The 23,112-nt window shown below is 37.3% G+C and overlaps 1 protein-coding gene across 1 annotated transcript; it reads right to left on the bottom strand.

Annotated features, from left to right (window-relative positions):
* Positions 1-14,303: 14,303 nt before the first annotated feature.
* On the bottom strand, positions 14,304-22,748 carry LOC308503440 (tripartite motif-containing protein 77-like; the record flags this gene model as incomplete). The annotated part of the gene is made up of 6 exons (XM_081062728.1): positions 14,304-14,797; positions 16,069-16,166; positions 16,748-16,770; positions 17,493-17,723; positions 20,439-20,534; positions 22,338-22,748. The coding sequence occupies 6 exons, from the start codon at positions 22,746-22,748 to the stop codon at positions 14,304-14,306; spliced, it is 1,353 nt and encodes a 450-aa protein (XP_080918854.1).
* Positions 22,749-23,112: the final 364 nt, after the last annotated feature.

The following is a 23,112-nucleotide window of genomic DNA, read 5'->3' as shown; positions in this document are numbered from 1 at the left end:
TTTTTTTACCAGTATAATCTTTATTTGAGTACTGAATCACTTATTCAATGAGTGGTTTTTAGACAAGTCACTCATTTCACTCACACATTGTCAATTTCCTCATTATAAAGTGTTGGTAAAAATAGAAAATGAGTTAATAGTACTGTTGACAAGATTAAAAATAGATAATCCGGATAAGAAGAGTTAATCCAAAACCTAGAATTAGTAAACAGTAAGTATTAGCTTCTATTATCGTTTTAATGTTATCATTGGCGTTAATGTTATCAATCAAGAAACAGTTATAGTCACAATGAATTCTTGGTCAGTCTCCCATCCATTCTACACAGGACTAATCTACATTTTCTTCCTGTCCCTCAAATTACCTCATCATTTTAGACATGTTTGAGTAAATGGATTATGTTCTATATCAAAATGTTTGGCCATCAATCAGAAGTCTATAAATCTCACAAATTTTTGTTGATAAATATCTGTGGGTATCGTCACCTCATTGCTACCCATTTTTCAAAGAGGTATCTTAAAGCTGATTTTATAACAGTTCAATGAAGCCACCGTTTACTTCATATGTATCTTGGAACAAAAATAAGTTTTCAGTCTTGGAAACATGCAGCCCCTCCCATTCTATTTCTCAAACTACAGAAGATAACAGTAACCTATTGAGTCATAATTTATGGTAACTAAAAACATGTTTTCTGTTTTTTTTTTTTTTAGTTTACATAATTTAATATATTACTTGATGGTAATAAAGTGAATTTATAAAAATAATCCTTGGGGTGACACTGTTTTACACAATGGTTTTCACATTTAATCACTAAGAAAAGAAAAAGGATCATTATTTTAGGAGAAATATGACCCACACTCTGGCTGGGGATCAAACCTGAACAGCTGATTCCCAGGTCTGTGGAGAAGAGAGGACATGTAGTTGGAATTGTAGCAGGGAGCTGGACCTCTGAGGGGAAGTGTTTATTTGACAAATCGATATGCTCATTGAAGATCATGAGGACTCTCTGTTCCTCAACATTCTCTTTCTGTTACAAGCAATACCTACCTATCCTGCTACATACACCTGTGTAACTGTATGGACAGGAAGTAAATAATACCTCTAATGCCCTTGAGTATTTTTAATAGTTTTGAAAATGTATTTCTTTCAATGCCCATAATGAAATAATTTTCTTTTCTCTCCACAGAAACGTGGATTCCATCATCATCCAGAATGAATTAATCTGCTTTATATGCGAGAATTATTTCATAGACCCTGTCACTATAGGCTGCGGGCACAGCTTTTGTATGCCTTGTCTCTGTATCTCTTGGGAGGAAGCCCCACATCCTCCTCGCTGCCCTGTGTGCAGAGAAATATCACCTCAAATGAACTTTACAACCAACATTGTTTTGAAGACACGGACATTCCTTGCCAGACGGGCAAGACTCCTCCACTTACCGGACTCTGCAGTACAGATGTGTCAGGTACACATGCAGGCAAAGAAGTTCTTCTGTGAAGTTATCAAGGACCTGCTCTGTGTGCTCTGCAGTAAGTCTAAGGAGCACATGGCTCACAGGCACTGTTCCACTGATTGGGTCGCTGAGGAATACCGGGTAAGTGATGGCCGTGAGTGAAGCCGGGCATTGTCTGTCAGAGAAATTACAAAAAAGAAAGGGAAGATAATCATTCATGTAACATATCACGCAGATCTTAGTTAGCATTATGTGCAAGGCACTAGGATAAACTATGAAAAAAAGGATGTTCTCAGTCTTAGAACTCTTACATTTTTAAGCTTTAATGGTTGATGGTGATGATGATGGGGATCATGGTTGGAACTGCGATAATTCAGTGTAAAACCGGGGTGGACAGATTTGTAAATTTCGGTGATGATTATTGACCATTTTAACCATGACTGCAAAAAGCCTAATCTAGTGGTGTCTATTTAGAGACACTGTGTTCTAGCTAAATTGATAGGATAATAGGAGGTAAGAACTACCAATAGGAAGCCTAAAATCTGAGACAGGATTTACTTAATGAAAATTGGTTACGTGACATAAAGTTTGAGGGCCAGTTTCTTCCATGGTGAAACATCTTTTCCAACTATAGGTTGTTTCTATGATTATAAAATACTTGACAATCAGACTTAACAATAGAAATGCACTGGCCCTACTTAATTATTATTAATCTTACATTCCCAGCCCCTCTCTTTAGCAGGATTTGAATATTTCAATATCAGCTTCTCTGATACATTCATTTTACTTTCCAGCAAAGGCTCCTGGAGCAAATGAGGTGTGTGTGGAAAAAGACAAAAGAAAATCAAAGAAATCTAAACAGAGAGACCAAAAAAATGGAAACATGGGAGGTAAGCAAGAGATTATATTGTTAACACATGTATCATAAGAGAGGCAGTACTGAAACACATGGAAATATGGTGGAGGTCAGTTCCAATGAGACCCACAGGCATGGCTGAGGAATTGGATCTATCACATGTTGATTCAAAAACATGAATTCAACACCACTAATAGGAGAGGTGAACTAAAAGTACACCCATATTGGTGAGGAAGTAAAGACTTCCTGATGGAAATGTAGGAACAAAGAATATTAAAAACACTTCTCAGCACTAATGAAGGAATCAAAACAGGACTGTGTGAATGACAAGGAGATATAAGAAATCTATCTTGATTATTTAGAGGTGATATCGTTAAAGATATAAGGAATATCTTTATAGGATATAAAGATATATATAAAAGGATATAAATTTGTAAGTTAAAGGTATAACTTACAATTTTTTTTTATTTGAAATATGGAGTGCCTACTGTGTCTTAGTTCTGTTCTAAGCCAATATAGAAATAGACAAAAAGAACAGATTTTTTTGAACTCAAGGAGCTTAGGAGGTAGTGGGGTCGACTGACAACCAACAAGTCAAAATACAAAATGTATAGTGTGATGCACTGTGATAAGTGCTTTTGAGAAAAAGTCTACAGCAGGAAAGTTAAAGAAAAGACTCACCATGGAAGATCAGATTTGGGCAGCCACTGGCATGATGTCAGAAATCAAAGTATGTGTCTCTGGAGAAATAGCTTTTTAGGAAGAGATTACTAAACTCAACACCTCAAACTAAAATTATTCCCACACCACACTTGCCTTGTGTTTTCCATTGTGAAGATCCTGATATACAGGAGATTGAGGGAGAGTAAAGATATTTGAAGTCAGACCTACAAGTTGAGAGTGACTTATTTATGAGAAGTGCAGTTGAGGTAAGCATGCTAGGTGGCTGGAACTGCATATAAGATGAACCCAAAGCTTATTGGGAAAACTAATGTTTAATATGACTACTGTAATAAAGAGAAGAATCCAAGTGAAGATTAAATTAGACAAGGACATGATTAGGTGTCATTGCTGAAGGTTCATCTAATATATACTAACAAATTTAACTCTATTAACTACAAATGAAAGCTTCTGAAGGAGTTTAAACAAAGAAAAAATATGATCACAATACATTTTTGGAAAGTTCATTCAGATTGTTATTTAGAGAGAATATTGTTTGGAAGACTTCAAAACAAAACTCAAGGGGCAGGCGGGGGGGCTCAGTTGGTTAGAGTGCGAGCTCTGGGCAATAGGGCTGCTGGTTCAATTCTCACATGGGCCAACAACTGTGCCCTCCGCAACTAGAATGAAGTCAATGAGCTACCGCTGAGCTTCTGGGTGGCCAGATGGCTCAGCTGGTTGGAGCGCGTGCTCTCAATCACAAGGTTGCCTGTTCGACTCCCATAAGGGATAGTGGGCTGTGTCCCCTGCAACTAACAACTGCGACTGGACCTAGAGCTGAGCTGTGCCCTCCACAGCTAAGATTGACTTGGATGGAGCTGATGAGTCCTGGGAAAAACACACCACTGTTCCCCCAATAAAAAGTTCTGGAAATACACACTGTTCCCCAATAAAGTCCTATTCCCCTTCCCCCAAAAAATCTTAAAAACAACAACAACAACAACAAAAAAACCTCAAGTAAGTAAGTAGGAGACAGCTGAGGACGCTTTAAAGGAAAGATCAGGAATAAATTGACCACATATAATGGGAAGTAAAGGGATTTAGGGGATAGTCTTTATGGTAAGAGAAATGTCAGAAAATGAGATTTGTGAAGTGTTAAAAGGGTAAATTTTGAAAATAATTAAAGCGGTTCTGCTGTGTAATTGGAGCATTACTGAGGATAGAAAAGGGAAGAGGTAAAGCTAGTTTCGGTTAAGATAAATTTAGTTGGAGAAATGATGCACTTTAAGTTCTGGTGAGATATCTTAGCAGAAATATGCAACAGGCAATTGGAAGAATGAGATTGCAACTTATGTGAATGACTTGGCCTGAGTAGGGACATTCCATGATTGTCAGCATATTCTAGGCATTGGGATAGATGGAAGCACATGAGAAAAAAAGAAAAAGAAAAAAAATAAAGTTTTCACATGGAAAGATAGCTTGAGGAATCCCTGCATCAATGAGTCCAGATGGGAAAGAGGAGCTGGTAGAAGTGAGTTGATAGAGGGAAACCAAAAGATAGGAATTCATTGGAAACCCAGGGTATGTGACTTTTATATAAGAAAGGATTGGTGAAATATGAAGAACTTAGTAACAGGTATACAAAAAAATATGTGAATTCAGCAAAGGAGGTTCTTGTTGAGATGAAGTGTGTGGTTTCATTAAAGCTTTGGGAATGAAAGAAATTTCTTTGATTTGATGAAGGATTGAGAGTTTCATAAATGAGTACAGTGAATATACATTTGTGATCCAGAAATTTGCTTTGTTGGAGGTAAAATACAGCACAAAAGCCAAAGGAAGGCCTTGGGTCAAGGAGGACTATTTTGCTTTGAACTAATGTTAGTAAATCATCTTAAAAGTTGAGAGAAAAGAAGACAGAAAGTGAGGAGGGAATTAACACTGGGAGGTGGAGAAGGAGGGAATTAATATTGGCCTGTGGTTGTCTGTTGACCAACATTTCTGAGGAGAGTGTGGAAGTCCACTAAGAAGTGGGGTGGATAGCCTTGGACAGAAAGAGCCAAGCTGCACTCATACACACAAGGTTGTGGTTTGCGTGGTTTGTAGACCTAGAAGTAAACATTTTAGAGAGGTCTTATCTTATTTCCTGAAGGACTATTTTGTATTATTTCTTGAAAGAAAAGAGTCCATGTGAAGTATCTGAGAATAAGAGGCTACATGGATCTGGTAATAAGTGTTCTTAGAATATCATATGGAAGACAATTATTAAGACACAAAGTAGCTGTTTTAACATATGGATATTTGAGGGGAGATAGAGTCAAGGTTTTGACTTCTGGTGCAATGAAATAAACATGAGTAGGAAACACACAGAAAAAAGAAAGATGTTCCTAAATTGCTGTTGTCAATGAATTTGCCAAATTGCTGTGTCAGACGACCAATAATAGATAAGACATGGATAAAATCAGCTTAATGTATGATCTAATCAATGTATTGTCACTTCAGGAGAATGTGACTCTACGGAAGAGGATGATTCGTGCTGAATATCGAAAGGTGAATCTTCTGCTCTACACGGAAGAGAAACGTTATTTAGAGAAAATAGAAAATGAAAGCAAAGAGATTTTTCAACAACTGAAGGAAAGTAAAGACAGTATGTGTCTAAAGGGGACACACCTAAGAGGAGTATATGAGGAACTCATGGAAATGTGCCGTAAGCCAGACAGAGAGCTGCTTCAGGTGAGGGCTGAGGGGTGGAGTCACTCATGGTGCTGCTTGGATATGTCCATATTCTCCCTCCCTTCCGACATGTGTGTAAGATGATGCTTTCTGGAGCTTTGAGCGGGGTTTTACCTGTCTGGGTAATGCTGATGGCCAAAATCATTCTTGCCATACACAAAATAGCAAAAGTTTGTGAAAACGTAGGTGAAAACATAATCCTAGAGAATAATTCCTTCTAAAATTCTCCTAATATATTACATATTCAATTACTGAACTGCCACAACAGAGAAGATTGAAGATAGATGTATCTGGATCTGGCATCATAAGAAATCTGGGAATCAATTCAATTGATTTTCTCTTTCTGTTTCCATGTATGTGATACAATTTGCTGAAATTTTAGTGCCCCAGCCCCCTCTTGAGAATAAGAAATGACTGTGTGTTATGAACCTGGTGATATATACTAAACCTTTATCTTTTCTGTTTTTCTCTTTACAGCATTTTGAAAACCTGTTGGAAAGGTATGTTTGCTCCTATATTAAAGGTTTGAGAATTGTAACAGTAGTCAAACTATTGATACTGAAATAGGAACATAATGTATTATGGTAACATAACTTCTTTCATAATATGCATATTTACTTGTGCATTTCTCAAAAGGTTTTTGAAGGGTTATGTTGGTTTGTCTAAGGTAGGGGTGTTATTTGCAGGGATCTGTGCAAAACTGGCATGAAGACACCTACCACTTCTGATTTTAATTTCTATAAATGTAAAAACACATTGAGCATATGGCCTGAGGTCATGACAGGGTTATGTGGGATAAATCAGTATTTCAGAGGAGCATAAAGTGGGAGCGGGGAGAGAAGAGGCATAAGGGAGAGTCATCAGGGGTTTGGGGCTTCCAGGTTTGGGTGGCTTTAATTTCAGATGGAAAGTCTATGGTGCATTGAGTGAAGCTGGGTCCCAGGAAGCAGAATCCCTGCCTAAACGAAGCTTCTCACCCCCTAGCTGTGGTTATTTAGACACTGAGAATTTCAGTGACTAGCATGGGTGAAAAATCAAACTGCCCGTCTTGAATGTCCTCAGTTTCAGGCCATTTTGCATAGCCCTGTGTCACGTCCAGCGCAACGAGAATTGTGGGGAACGAGGAGGGTGGCGCAGGGTTAAGAAATGAAGTGCCCAAGAATAGAGTGCAAGAGGGGCCAAGGGACTGGAGCCTCAAAGGACTGAGCCCAAATCGGGCCAATGCATAGCTTTTATTAGTTAGGTGAGGACGTAAAGTTTGTTAATCTCAAAATCTGTGAATCTCACACATTATACTAGGAAACTGACTCAAACCAATCACCCTTGCCTGCAGGCAGTGGAACTGTAAGTCTCAGGATCTATGTATCTCCCCAAGGGACAAAAACCTTTATGCATATGAGTAGATGGAGAGCACAGCATTGAGTCACTTCCCCTGCAAGTTGTGGGAAGGAATGTAGCCACAGAGGCAGAGGCTCTCCTTAGCTGGTGGAAGATGGGGGGCTGTGCCTACCTCTATCGACCCCATGAGTTCTCCACGCAACTGTGTCTGGTTTAGGTCTTTACCTCCCCACCATCCCCCCAACCCGTGGGGAATCTTTCCCGTCACTGACTAACCAGCCATCATTTGGGGCCAAACAGGGATACATAAAGGTGTAAGCACAAAGGTGAAACAAAGTCCCTGAAAGGGTCAGTCTCACAGACTCTCCTTTCTTTAAGGGCAGGTATGAGGAGACAGATGGATAGGCTGCTGCATGGCCACAGGCCTGTGATTGGCTGAGAGGAACAATCATGATTGGTTTAAATTGTCTGCTAAGATTGAAGTGTTAGGAGGTGGCATTAGATCTAATTTGCTTTTCATAACACAAATTGACATTTGATGCATTCTCCAGTTTGCAGAATTACATCCATAACCCTTGATCTTAATTATGAGGTTTTCACGAAGCCTCTTCTTTGAAACATAGATTGCAATTGTTGTGGTGAACACTGTGGGCTCAGAAAGAGTAATGAAGTGTTCTTTTTTGCAGGAGTGAGTCAGTGCAGCTGCACATGCCACAACCCGTGTATCCCCAGCTCAGTTCATGGCCTATCACTGGACTGATAGACAGGCTCAGCCGATTCCTAGGTAACGGGCAGCCCTTTGGTGGTACAGCTGTACATTCTCCTCTGGTAGGGTCCTTTGGGCAATCTCTCCCCATTGCTCCATCGATGGTTTCTTTCTGAGAACATTTATAACCAAATTTCCTTTATGGAAAATGATATGTGTTGAAAAAACCCATCAACTTCTCTTCATCGGGAGAGAAGCCAAGTACAAATGAATGTGGTAAGCTATCTGGAAGTAAAAAGATATTTGGTGGCCGGCAGCATGCTGAGGTATAGTGTTAACTGTTCACGTGTTCTGCACGAGTGTTCAGCATGTTGCAAGGTTTAGGTATGTGTATTTGAGATGCTTAGAAAGCTTGAACTTCTGTTTTAGAAATTTTTAATAAATGCACCTGACATAGAACATGCTTTATTCACATAATACAAAACTACTCTGCACAATCATGTTAAAAATGTAAAATGAATGTTTATAGACAACATTGATAAGGTAAGCTGATGACTTATTTTTCCCGATTTTATGCCTGTTGATAAATAATGCTGGCAGAAAATTCTCACAAAGATACAAACCACTTCTAAAGAAAACCATACATTTTTCTTTCAGTTAGTTTTGCCTTTGCACTGTTCATTGAAATATGCCTAAATCTGAGGCAAAGTTATCACTCTTCTATAATAATAACAATAATTATTATTATTTTACTTTCTAAGGAGACGGGCAGGCTACTTTTGTGCCTGACTGAATTCATGACCTCCCAATTTCAAATGCGGTTGAGAAAATAACACCTTAGCAATGTCCCTCTTAGTATATCTCAAGAAAATTCATGTATTCTTCCATGTTGGCTTGTTAAAGATTAGCTTGTTTTGAAACAGACCAGTAGACCTCATACAGGTGTAATGTTCTGGAGGTCTTTTTAGAGATCTCTCCAGAGGTCATCCTAGCTCATGTTTCCATTTATGGGCTAGCAAAACTAGACACTATGGAAGCACATGTTTATCAGTAATTTGCATCACTATTTGTTAATGTGACTTTTTCTTTCCTCCTGCAGTGCATATTTCTGTGGATCGTGAAAGAGTCACTGATCACATCCCCCTGTTTAAAGGCCTGAGGAGTTGGCTCTTTAGTCCTGACCCTCCTGATATGGCTAAGATCTCAACAAGATGTTTTCTTGCCTGGGGAGACCAGCCATTCCTTTCTGGCCAACATTACTGGGAGGTGGATGTAGCGAGCTGTTGTAACTGGGTCATTGGATTTTGTAATGATTCTTGGGCAGGGAGGGATGACATGACACTTAAAGCAGGGGAAATGTTTCTACTTTTGTGTGTCAAAGAAGACAATCGGTATAGTCTCTTTACCTCCTCCTCCCCACTGTTACCTCAGTATGTAGAACGGCCTGTAGGCCATGTGGGGGTGTTTCTGGATTATGAGTGTGGTGTCGTGAGCTTTGTTAATGTGGCCGATAGTTCCCTCATTTGTAGCTTCCTCTCATGCTCCTTCTCTTCTCCTCTCAGACCTTTTCTTTACTCTGAACACCCATAGTAAGGGACAGGTCAGAAACCTGACCATCACATGTGTTAGAGATACCAATACCCAAGGTAACTAACTTAATGCCTCCTTGATTTTCTTTAACTTTATCTTCCTTCATGAAACAGTTTGACTATTTTTTAAAGGGTTGATACTCTTATAGTATATAAATTTGTTTCATTTTTCTTTAAATAAAAATAATCTCACTGAGAATACTGTGCAATCTTTAATGTATATCATGACTTAACACTTGGTTTCTAAGGAAGCCTGGGGTAAAAGTATTTGGGTCTGACAATTAAGTTTGCGAACTCATCCTAGACAAAGAGCTACATACCTCATTGCTGAATATCACTATGGTCATCTTCGAAGTACTCCCCTTGGGAAGCTATGCACTGATGTCAGTGCCTAGTTCACCCTTCAAAGCAATTTTGGAACTCTTTTTCTGGAATGGTTGTCAGAGCTCTCATTGTATTACCCTTGATGTCCTGAATGCCATCAAAAAAAAATTTGTATGGAATCACAAAGTACCATGAATAGTCAAACTAATCTTGAGAACAAAGAACAAAGATGGAGGCATCAAGCACCTTAATTTCAAACTATATTACAAAGCTATTGTAATCAAACCAGTATAATACTGGCATAAAAGCAGACACATACATCAATGGAACAGAGTAGAGAGCCCAGATATAAACCCACGCTTATATGATCAATTAATTAATGACAAATTTACAATAGGGGAAAGGACAGTCTCTTTAATAAACGGTATTAGAAAAACTGGACCAGCACATGTAAAAATACGTGAAAGTGAATCACTCTTTTACAAAAATTAACTGAGAATGATTAAAGACTTGAACATAAGACTTGCAACATGAAACTAGAAGATAACATAGGCGGTAAGCTCCTTGATCTCGGTCTTGATTTTTGATCTGACACCAAAAGCAAAGGCAACAAAACAAAATAAATGGGACTGTATCAAACTAAAACTCCTCTAAGTAGTAAAGGAAAACATCAACACTATGAAAAGGAAACTACTGAATGGGAGAAAGTATTTGCAAATCTTTTATCTGATAAGTTAATATACAGTGTATATACAGAAGTCACATAACTCAATAGCAGAAATAAATCTGATTTAAAAATAAGCAGAAGATCTGAATAGACATAATTTCTAAGAAGACAGACAGATGGTCAACAGATGCATAAAGAGATGCTTAACATCAGTAATCATTAGGGAAATGCAAGTCAAAACCACAATGAGATAGTGCCTCACACATGTCAGTTGGCTATTATCAAAGACGAGATAACAAATGTTGGTCATGCTGTGCCAAAAGGAACTTTTATATACTGTTGTTGGGAAAGTTAATTGGTACAGCCATATGGAAAACAATATGGTGGTTCCTCAAAATATTAAAACTTGATCTACAATATGATTCAGCATTCCCACATCTGGATATATATCCAAAGGAACTCAAATCAGTATCACAAAGAGATCTCTGCACCCCCATGTTCATTGCAGCATTATTCGTAATAGCCAAGGTTTGGACACAACATAAGTGTCCACTGACAGATAAATGGATAAAAAAGATGTGGTAGATATGTATATAATGAAATATTAGTGAGCCACAAAAAAGGATATTCTTCCATTTGCAACAATATGGATAGAACTTGAGGGCATTCTGCTAAGTGAAATAAGCTACACAGAAAAATAAATACCATGTAGTATACCTTATACGTGGAATCTAAAAAAGAATTTTAAAATTAAAAGTCAAACTCAGAAACAGAAAATAGAATGGTGGTTTCCAGGGGATGGGGGACATGGGGAAATGATGGTAAAAGCATACAGACTTTCAGTTATAAGATGAATAAGTTCTAAGAATTTAATGTAAAGCACGATGACTATAATTAACAATATGCATTGTGTACTTGAAATTTGATAAGAGTAAATTGTAAGCATTCTCACCATACACACATATACATATAAGCAAAAGGTAATGTGAAGTGATGAGTATTTTGATTAATTGATAATGGTACTCATTTAAAAATGTACTCATGTGTCAAATAATCACAGTGTATACTTTACATATATATAATTGTATTTGTCAAGTATGCCTCAATGAAACTGGAAAAAGAAGAAAATATAAAAAGAACAAATGCATGTAATGTAATGAAAGTTAATAAACCTCAACTACATGCTACAAACTGGATAAATCTCAGAAACACAATGTTGAGGTGAAAAAAAGAAAATCACAGACGAATACAGAGTATGATGTTTCTCTATATTTCGAAACCTGCAAAACTATATTATTGTTAGAATCACAGATGGTAAATGATAAAGGTGATACAAATACCTGATATAAGACTAACTGCCCAATGGCTGCTGATCTTAGCAGGAGAATGGTAAAATGAAGAGGTACACGTTGGGCTTGTTAGTTAAGGGCAATAGTTTATTTCTAATTTATACATATTCCATATGTATTTTTGTACCTATTAAATGTTTAATGAAAATCAGAAATACTGTAAAATCATATATTTATAATAAACCAAATAAACAGATGCTATGGCCCTGGTATTCCCTCTGCCCCTGGGCTCTGCAAATGCTAGGAACTGGATGGTGGTCGCCTGGCTGAGCACAGTGGGTACAGAAGGTTCTTGCATGTAGGGGCAGGGTTAGGGTGCACTGGGGAGTTGCTTTCTCCAACTTTGTACAGAGTGGGAAGGGTGGACAGGGAGCAGTGGGTCCCTGGAGCACCAGAGCCTGGAGACAGGGTAACACCTGCTGGTACCAGTGTGACTCCTGCTGGCAGCCAAGGCCTTGGGCCCTTCAAGAGTGCTACAGTCAAGTCCTCAGCCCATTTTTTAATGCAGTTGCTTGTTTTTTATGGTGTTGAGTTGAATGAGTTTTTTATAAATTTTGGATATTAACCCCTTATCAGATATATCATTGACAAATATCTTCGGTAACCACAAGATTGACTCAGTGATATGTAAGACAGTTTGGGGAATGTAATCAATAATGTTGTAAAGATTTTGTAGGGTGGCAGATGGGCACTTGTCTTATTAGGGAGACCACTTCATGGATGGTGTAGGTGCCTGACCACTGCACTGTACACCTGAAGGTGAAGCTGAGTAATAATGTCAACTATAATTTTATATATATATATATATATATATATATATATATATATATATATATATATATTTCTCTGAAAATAAGACCTAGCCAGACAATCAGCTCTAATGCATCTTTTGGAGCAAAAATTAATATAAAAATATAATATAATATAAGATTAATATAATATATATTATATTAATATTAATATTATATTAATATTATATTATATTATATTATATTATATTATATTATATTATATTATATTATATTATATTATATTATAAGACCCGGTCTTATTTTACTATAAGATTTTTTGCTTTTAGTTCTCAGGGATTTCTTTTCCTGTTCCATTGAGCAGAAAGTGGGTGTTTGTGTTGGACCTTTTGCTGTACGTTCCTGCTGTGCTCTTCAGAGAATTGGGTCTTCCTTCAGTCCAGTTATACCAGGAAAGAGAAGAGGAACAGTGACTCCACAGTCCAAGGCATTGGGTAATCACTCGAGTCTTCTCTCCTCATTTCACTATTTTTATCTTTCAGAGACCTCACATAGTTTATTTTTGACAGTCCAGATTATAAATAACAGCTGTGGAGGAAGTACACTGTGGAGGATTTTTTTTTCCATTTTAGCCTAGTTCCAGAAAACTGTCAATAGAAAACTTTTAAGTATGCAGCAACTCTTGGAACCTTCCAAAAAATGAGGGCGTGGTCAGGAGGCTTTAAACAATCTCTTAAGCAACTATATCTGAAAATTTAGATATAGTGTCTTTTCTACTACACTTTCACAGAAGTGACTTTCAGATTATCTCCTACCCAATATTCTCTTTGAAAGGAGGGAGAGTAGGAGAGGGAGGGATGGAAGGAGAAAGTATGTATGTGTGGGGGTGGGGTGAGGAGTTTGATTTTTTTATATACAAAATAAAGGAAAATATGTTTTCCTTGTAATGAGAACTGTTAGGATCTACTCTGTTGAAAACTTTCATATATATCATACAGCAGTCTTAATAATTATCATGTTTTACATTACATCCCTAGAGAGATTGTGTATATATATAATGAATATAATATATGTAATATATATTTTATATACATAATATATAATACATATTTTATATATATATTTTTTATACATTATATGTGTGTGTATATATACATATATATGTATAGATATATACATATATATGTATAGATATATACATATATCTATACATATATATGTATAGATATATACAAGATATATATATATATATATATATATATATCTATCTTGTTTTCTCCAGCAGCTGTTTCATTCTTGGAATGTGGCTGTGAAGAGGACTGAAACTGGCCTTCCTTTCTTGTAATTTACAAACTAGAAAAGAAGACCCAAATTCTGTTGTGAGTTTTACAAAGGGAAAGTATAAACTGTCCTTGAGGTTATATTATAATGTGACCTAATCCAGTTAAGTAACCGGAGAACTGCTGGAGGAATAGGTCTTAGCCAGATGGATGGAGGGAGAAGAGAATTCTATACTGACAATGAGTTTTGACAAGAATTCTCTGGAAGGACAATTCTCTGTGCATTGCATTTATCCGTTTAGCTGGATTTCCACACCCAGTTTTTCTTTCACCTCTAGCAAGCTCAGACGGCAAATGAAAAGTGCATGGATCCTACACAATACAATAAAAGAGATTACTTTATTTAAATAAAATTAAAAAGACAAATGTCCATACTTTATCACCACTTTAAAAAATAATACAACAAATGTGTCTTCTGAAGGTAAAACGAAGTTAAAAATAATGAGGTATAAACTGATTTTCTCCATTCAAGAAATCACTAGGACATGAACTTCCTCAGCTATTAGAATTCCCAAAATCTTGCTCAGGTTTGTGAACTGTTTCTCATCATTTGGGTCCAAAGCAAATGAAAGGTTTGAGAGGAAAAGAGAAGGAACATGAGAGGAAATTACAGATGAGAGAACTTTTGGCAATATTAACAAAGCTTACTACACCAAATTCATAGTCTAGAAATACCCCTACCCAGCCCTGAGGTCTTTGAATATATTGGCGTATTAGTGGGGAGGTAGAGAAGAGATTGACATGGTCCTCCACTTTGACACATAGAAGTAGAAAGAGACCCTCAGAGTTAAGGAGCATATCATTCCTATTTGCCCAGGATTCCTTGCAAAGCCCTATAATCCAATTACAGGAGCTTCCCACATCCACCTCCCAGTAATGTTTGCCAGATGTGAAGGTCTGTGCTCCCCACGAAGGAGTGTACTCTGAGCTTGCTGGATTATGGGGTGAGTCTTGATGATCCAGACTGCACTGCAAATGTCTCAGTTCTTCAAACAGAAGCACGTCATACTTGCTTATCTTATGGTCCAAGGTAATATACACTTCAGTAAAAAGAAAACAACGAAGTCAAAGAACAGGTTGGAAAAGTTCTGAAGGTCAAGTGCAGAGGTGTTCTGGCAAAAGTTTTAACAACCAAATCTCTGAAACAGAACAAAACGGATTTGTTTTGTTGACTGGGTTACTCCCACAATGGCTACTTTCAAGGCACCAACCATTTAGGAATTGCTCATAAAATTCTGGAACATGTAACAATCAGCTTTCATGAAAGAGTCAGTCAGTACTGGCTGGCTCCCAAAACCCATTTTTCACGGTTTTTTTCACACAGATGGTGCGACACTGGAAAGACAGGCAGATCAGCAGAGTTTTCTTGTTTTTCTACAGAGCAAGGAAATCTTTAATCATCCAATTAGATCAATGGGAAATTTGAGACTATGTAAAGATATAAAATGTCAGACTCTGGCTTTATTTGTACCAGCATATTGAATATTTGTGAGCTCATTCATAGAGGCCAAGTAAATAGCAAAATGGCCCTTAACTTACTTAGGCCTTCTCATTAATCAACTGTCCCAAAATAGAATAAGTATAATCACAGTAATAAATATACATTAAATTTAAAATATATTATTATTATTTTCTAAATAGTGATCACTATGCCTAAGCTATCAGGATGTAACATTTAAACAAGCAAAGGTAAAATTAATTGGAAATCCATATGTTCTTTTTGCAAGAAGTGGTTTCTCTCAGAATTTCATCAAGCCAGAATCCACCTCCTCCCATCCCAGGTCAGGTTCTCCATCGTCTGCCGGCCTCACCCCCTACATTTGTCTCAAGTTGCCCTCCACACAACAAATCCTGTGTTCCATTTGTTTTGTGGTCATACTTGTTGTTTATAAAAATACCTTTATTCTTTCTTAAATCTTGTAATTTTTCAGATACATTTATTAAATATTTAGATAAACAATTAAATAGCAATGTTAAGGTGCTTCTAAATACACGAACATCTACATAGAACCACAGTGAACAACTAAAAGTTGAAATACACTGAATGAATATTCACTTTTATATACCAGAGAAAAAATCACTGTAAGTAATCTTATAACAAACCGTCATATTTGATTATTTTTGACAAGCTCAGTTAGCTTTTCCTGACAGTTAATACACGATGAATTATAAAGTTAGTTATAAGGGTTTCCATATTTACCTCTTTCCCTGTTCTCTGAAAAGAATAACAGAGCAATAAGAAGAGGTCCCCCATATGTACCTGTTCATGGAGGAAATGCAATTGCTGTCCCACCAGAGCACTGCCTCTCACCTCGGAAGTTGTTAAGCCTTTCCGACATCCCGGTGATGGTCCATGCAGTGAGCTGTGGGTCCACAGGCTGGGGCAGGTAGAGCTGCACTAACTGACCTCTGCAAAGAGAAAGACCCACTTCCTTACAGCCTCAAGGGTCTCATTCATCATGCATTGAAGATGGTTCCTCAGAATCCTAACAGTTTGTTTTTTTTCTCCTCCCTTCCAGCTACTCTGGGAGAGCCACAGAGAGATTCTCATTTAATTCCTGAAATCCAATAAATGCCAAATGTTTGGAACATGCCACATTATAGATTGAGCCTCAGCTCTATAGTATGTTCTTTTTTTGGTGATTCTCCCTTCCTCCTCTTCTCACCATCCTTCCACCTGCTACCTCTCTGAGATTATTTGCCTTTCCAATAAAAGACCTGAAATAATCCTCAAATAATAAGGATTTTGAAAATTATAGGCAAGAAAAATAGTTGTCTTCTTGCAAACTCTACATTAAATCTTTCAATTGGAGCTTTACTCCTAAACCCTTACTTTTACTTAAAAGTAGTCTCCTCAAAGCCTGGAAGTCCTTTAGAGAAGGAATACATGCAGACAGAAAGGAACTTACCACTAAAAGGTGGGTCCATCTTAGCAGAAATAGCCTGACCACTGGCATGTTACCATGACTTAAGCGGAGGGGTAAACTTACCTTATCACTATGTCTCCTGAATCCTGTAAAGAGAAGAAGAGGAAGGCTTAGTTTTCAGTACAAGGTGGCTCTCCTCTTTAGTTTGACAATATGAGACTTGACTGGAAAATTCAGTATTCCGGTTTCCTTCCTTTGGCAAAATCATGTGTCATTCTTCTTAGCCTTATAAAGGTGAAACTCAGTCTCACATTTACATATAGTCGATAAAGTCATGATCTCGATAAAATTTAAAATCAGAAGATGTTCTTAGGGTGAACACATGGGTGTGCTTTGTTGCAATCTACAGCAACATTCACAGATTTTTTCCCCCCAAAATTCTTGTAAGGGTGTGTGGGCTCCCGATCTAGACCTTCAAAAGAGAAAGAATGGAAACATCCATCATGTCTACATATTAGCAAGTCCAGATACAAGACTCGGTTATCTATCTATTCATTCACAAGCTGTTCTGTTGCAGTTGGTCAGAAACTATAAGTATAGCAGAAGAATTTAGAAGGAAAAATTTTCTGTATCTGTTACTTGAACCTTTTCATGTAATTTTTCTTCTCCTGTATATGGCAAATGTGACCGTGGGTCTCCAAGTTAGATCAAAGGAACAAAACTTGCCATCACAAAGTCAGAAGAGGCAGAAACTGAACTTTGGAAACAGAAAAATAATGGAGGTCAAAGAGGATATAGACTTTAGTGGGTATCAATGATTTCCAAGCAGGTGGTGCTCAGAACTCTGGCATCCTTCCTCTGCCCTTACCTGGAGCAGATCCACATCTGATTTACGGCTTAGTTTCTTCAGCTCTTCATATATTCTTCTCAGGAGTTTCCCCATATGAACCATTCTGGTTACATTTCTGCTGAGTCGCTGAAAAATTATCCTGCCTTCATTTGCCAGGCTCTCTAACTGTTCTTCTAGTTCTTCATGGAGGTATTGATAAACCTTAGGATATTCAGCCCTGATCATCAGCATCCGTAGATTTACAAAACCCTGCAGTGACATTGGGTTATTTAGGTCATGTACATAGATGATTTTATTCTTCCCTTATCATCTGTTGTTTTTGTGCTCTGCACAGTGTACTTGCAGTCAGTTGGGGCTGCTTTAATGAAAACACCACAGAATGTTTAGCTTTGAAACAACGGACATTTATTTTTCACATTTCTATAGGCTTGGAAGTCCAAGTTTGGTGCTGATAGAGTGGTGTCTGTTGAGAGGTCACTCCTCAAATAGCCATCTTTTTGTTGTGTCCTCAAATGGCAGAAGGGACAAGGGACATCTCTGGGACCTCTTTTATGAGACACATCCCATTCATGAGGACTTTGCCCTCATGGTCTAAGCATTCACCACCACGTTCCCCCCTCACCCCACACACAAGGTCCACTTCCTATTTCCATCACCTTGGGGGAGGGGGACACAAATAAATAAATTTGGGGGAGGGAGACACAAATAAATAAATTTGGGGGAGGGGGACACAAACACTCAGACCATAGAAATACTACATGTAGCTTTATGCCTTTCCACTTCTAAGAAACCCATGTTTTCTTCCTTCCTTCCTTCCTTCCTTCCTCCCTCCCTCCCTCCCTCCCTCCCTCCCTCCCTCCCTCCCTCTCTCTTTCTTTTTTCTCCCCCTCCCTTCCTTCATTTTCATTTATTTCTCTTCCTGCATCATTGTTTCCAACTACTGTCCCTCAAATTTCACATCTTTTATGAAAAAAAATAGGAATATAAGATCAACTTTTATATTGTTTCCTATAAGCTGTTACTAAATCTAAATTATAATCCATTCTCCTCAATACTCCTTCTCACAAACTGACTTTCTGCTGTCAGCGAAAAGCAACAATTTACTTCCTTAGGAAAATGGAAGACATCAGACATGAGCTTTTAAAATTACCTCAGTTTCACCAGTGCTTGGCTCTGCCTGCCTCTTAACACCTAGCTCTACACCTACCTCCTCTTTACTGGTCCATCTTGTTTAGTCCCCTTAGAGATATTATTCTTTAGTTTCCACCCCACAATAATCATGCTCTCCTTTGCCGTGTCCCTTTGTCTCTTTCTGTCTCTGTTTATTTCTCTCTGTCCCCTCTTTCAGTGTGTATTGCCCTGTTTCACTCTCTCATTTAATTACTTTTTCACACACGCTCTTCTCTCCTTTTCACACAGTCTTTAGAAGTGTACACATTTACCAAATTATTTTGGAAAACCCCAAACTAAACGTCTTTGTCCTAATGACTATATTTAGCTTCTATGCTACACTTTTATCCCCATCAAAACCAGACTTATTGATCAAATGTGATCAAACTCACTCTGCCTGAGTGTTCAATTTCTACTATTTATCCAGGCAATGACTCCTTCTTCCTTCTATTCCCTACTGTTTGCTGAACTACACATTCCAACTTACCAAGAGCCTTCTTTTCTTAAATTCAAATAATATGATTCATTCTTACATTAGTTCACCCTTCTTCCTCATTTGACACTATTTCCCACTCATTCCTTTTATTAATACCTCCTCTTTACCTCCAGAAAGATTGTATTGTCTTAGAGCTGTTGGTTCCCTCCCTTAGCTCCTTTATGTCTCTGCCCAGAAGGAACCTTTACAGTGCGTCTTCCCTGATCAGCATCCATCCCCCAAAACTGCATTCTTTATACCCATCCCTTAGTTTAATTTTTTTTGTAAGCACCCACAAATGTGACATGTTATAAGTTTTACTTTTGTTTTACTTTGTGGATCAGATTCTTCCAAAAGATTACAATCCTGAGGTCAGTGATTTGTTTCTATTTCTGTCCATTTCCGTATCTCTTTGCTGGCCTAGAACAGTGAGCTCTACATCACAGGATCTCATATGAATGAATGACTCATTAGGAAATACATCTTAAATGATCATTATAGTGTTGTTATTCCTCTTTGTCTTTCTTACAGCATCATGAACAGATTCCTATTTAACGAACTATTATTCTCTAATGTTGCCTGTTTATAATGTCTCCTTCAGAAGTGCTTGAGTTCTTTGAAGATAAAAATGTAATTTACTTCTTCAGGTTCTCAATTCAATTTTTGTGATTCCAATGAATGATACAATCCAAAATCCTTAACTAGGCATTCACATTCTTGACCTTGCCATAATTACATACCTCTCATCACTGTCTGCCTCATACCCTTTTGTGCCAATCAATAGAAGCTACTTACAGGTTACAAACAATTCCATGGTTTGTCTTACATTTACCTTTTTTTGGACTCAGATCTCTCTACCACTAATACTCATGAATTTACAAATTCTGCTAACACATTAGCATCAGATTGATTTTTACTTGTTTGTGATGCTTCACTTAACATTCAAAGGTTACTAAGCTCCTATAGAACTCTATTTTTACCTCCACCCCAGTGATCACCACATTCCATTGTGATAGTGCATTTTCTTGTCCCTGATGATATATTCATGGTAGATATTGCTTCATATATATATATATATATATATATATATATATATATATATATATATGTATAAAAACACAGAAAAAATATTTTAGTTATATATTGAGTTCAACATGAGATCCTACACTGCAGGACATATTTCCCTATTGAAAAACATGTCACTCTTTTTCTCATCACCCACTCAAGGGACGTTAGGATTTAATTCAAGTTATTCCACTGTAGTTACCATGACTGTCTGTCCCAAGCTGATTCCAAAGGAAACAGGGCCTACTGCTTACCTCCCATATTCTTAATATGTTGGTCTCTTCGTTTAGATTTTTCTGATTTTTCTGTTTATTTTTCCAAATAGCCTTCATTTGCATCAGAATACTCTCCTGCAAAAGAACTATAAATATAAGCACTAGAAAACAAATATAGAACATTTCAGATACAGTTGCCCACCATTATTCATGGTTTTGCTTTCCACAGTTTCATTTACCCAAAGTCAACTGTAGTCTGAAAATATCAAATGGAAAATTCCAGAAATAAACAATTCTTAAGTTTTAAATTGTGTGCCGTTCTGAGTAGTATGATAAAATCGTGCTCCATCCATCCTGGGACCTGAATCATCCCTTTGTCCAGTGAATCCGTGCTGTATACACTACCGCCTAGTAGTCATTTAGTAGCTGCCTTGTTTATTAGATTCACTGTTGTGGTATTGCAGTGCTTGTGTTCAGGTAACCCTTATTTTACTTAATAATGACCCCAAAGCACAATAGTGGTAGTGTTTGCAATTTGGGTATGCCAATAAGAAGCCATAAAGATTCATGCATGTATATGGAAAAAAAACAAAACACAACAACAACAACAAAAAAACAGTACACAGAGGGTTCCAAACAATGCATGCATGTTTTAAGAAAGGAAAAACTATTAAAATTATAATACTCAATATATACTAATAAAAAGATGAATACAAGTCATGTTTGACTTCTGCAATTATTAAGTTGGTGCAAAAATAATTGTAGTTTAAAAGGTTAAAACAAATTGCAAAAACCGCAATTACTTTTGTACCAACCAATACAAGAGGTTCTCAAAGTGGTTACCATCAGTGTCCAGACATTTCATTATGGCAAACTACTGTTTGAGCAACGTTGACCAAAGTGTCCACTTGTATACATTTTTTGGCACCCCCAGTACATAAGGTTCTGTACTATCTGTGGTTTTTAGGTACCCACTGGGGGTTTTAGAATGTATCTTCTTGGAGTAAAGAGGGATGACTCTACCTCAAAAAGAGGTAAGAGGTTAGGCATGAGACAAATAAACAGTAAAAAGAGCAGAGATGTCAGTGATTTTCCTTGGGAATAGTAACTGTCAAATCTGAGAGCTCAACCAAAAATAGAGCTTCTGAATTTGAAAAAAGTGTATCCATTATCTGAGGAATCTGGCACTGATAGTGCATATAATCTGGTCAATTTTCAGATAAAAATGAGATGCATGCACGTATATGGAAAAAAAAAACACAACAAATAAACAGTATACAGAGGGTGCCAAAAAATGCATGCATGTTTTAAGAAAGGAAAAACTATTAAAATTATAATACTCAATATATACTGATAAAAAAGATGAATACAAGTCATGTTTGACTTCTGCAATTATTAGGTTAGTGCAAAAATAATTATAGTTTAAAAGGTTAAAAAGAATTGCAAAAACCGCAATTACTTTGAATCTTGCTTCATATTTAATTTTGAAATGTTAGCCCTCAGTTTTTCTAAAGTACTATTATAGTATATTGGCCAGTGTTTCTAAATCTGCTATCATTAGAACAGGCTCATTGTAATCATGGTTGTAGTAGCCAATGCCGTCATTGGCTCTCTGCAACTGGATTCATCCACCATGTTATTATACTTATCCTGAAATGCAAGCAGCCTAATCCTCATCAACTTCATCATATTCCTCTCCAGCCCAAAATAATTTAAACTTAAAAAGATAAAGGATATTTACCTACTTTCTTCAGTGATTTATCTGTAGTTTTTAGAACAGTGCCTGGCACATAGTGTTCAGAAATTCGATGTGTTTATTGCAGAAAAGAATAATAATAATAATAATAATAATAATAATAATAATAATGTATTTTTCCTCTTGCCTAGCAGATACAGGGACTTCCCACCTTTCAAAGTACATTCAGAGTCATTACTTACCCTGTACTGCTGAGCAGTCTGCTTTGCTGGACAGTGCCTGTGAGTGGCATGTTCTGGGGAGTGAGAGCAGAATGAACACAGCAGGTTCCTGTCCATGTGACAGAAGAGGTTTTTTATTGCTTGGTGTATTTTACAGATCTGCTCGGCAGAGCTTGGGAACTGGCAGACAACTGACTCTCTAGGAAGATGAACTTGTCTCTTAACAAAAATTGTGCTTTTGAAGTCCATTCGTGGCGATATTGTCCTGCACACAGGACAGTGAGTGGGATTCTGGGTATTTTCCCACAAAAGGCAGAGACATGGAGTACAAAAGCTGTGTCCACAGATAATGGTGACGGGGTCTGTGAAATAGTCCTTGCAGATGGAACAGATGAGCTTATTGGAGGCACACTGCATGAAAAGAGAATCCATGTTTCTGAGAAAATAAAAGGAAAGGGAAGTCCTTACCCCTGTGCATGTGAGCTGAGTTTAAGCCTTTTCTCACTAACATTGTTGGCACTATAGCAGGACAGGCGAGGTTTTGAATAGGATGGTGAGGCACAAAGATAGCCCTACAGATTGATAACATGCAGTATTGTTTTCCAACCTTGGCCTGCAGCAGTACTTCTTAGTTCCCTATTAGAAATCCAATATTTTTCATTAATATTATCTCTTTTACAAAGACAAAGAAATCAGAGGTCCTGGGTCCTCCCTAGATAGTGGATCATGTTTTGTCCAAAACTATCACAGTTTTCCTCTTTTTTCCTCCTCTCTGATTGGTTGGCACATGGGATGT

The sequence above is a fragment of the Rhinolophus hipposideros genome, assembly GCF_964194185.1.
Source record: "Rhinolophus hipposideros genome assembly, chromosome: 10".
Classification (NCBI taxonomy): domain Eukaryota; kingdom Metazoa; phylum Chordata; class Mammalia; order Chiroptera; family Rhinolophidae; genus Rhinolophus; species Rhinolophus hipposideros.
This window is presented reverse-complemented; position numbering and strand designations above follow the sequence as displayed.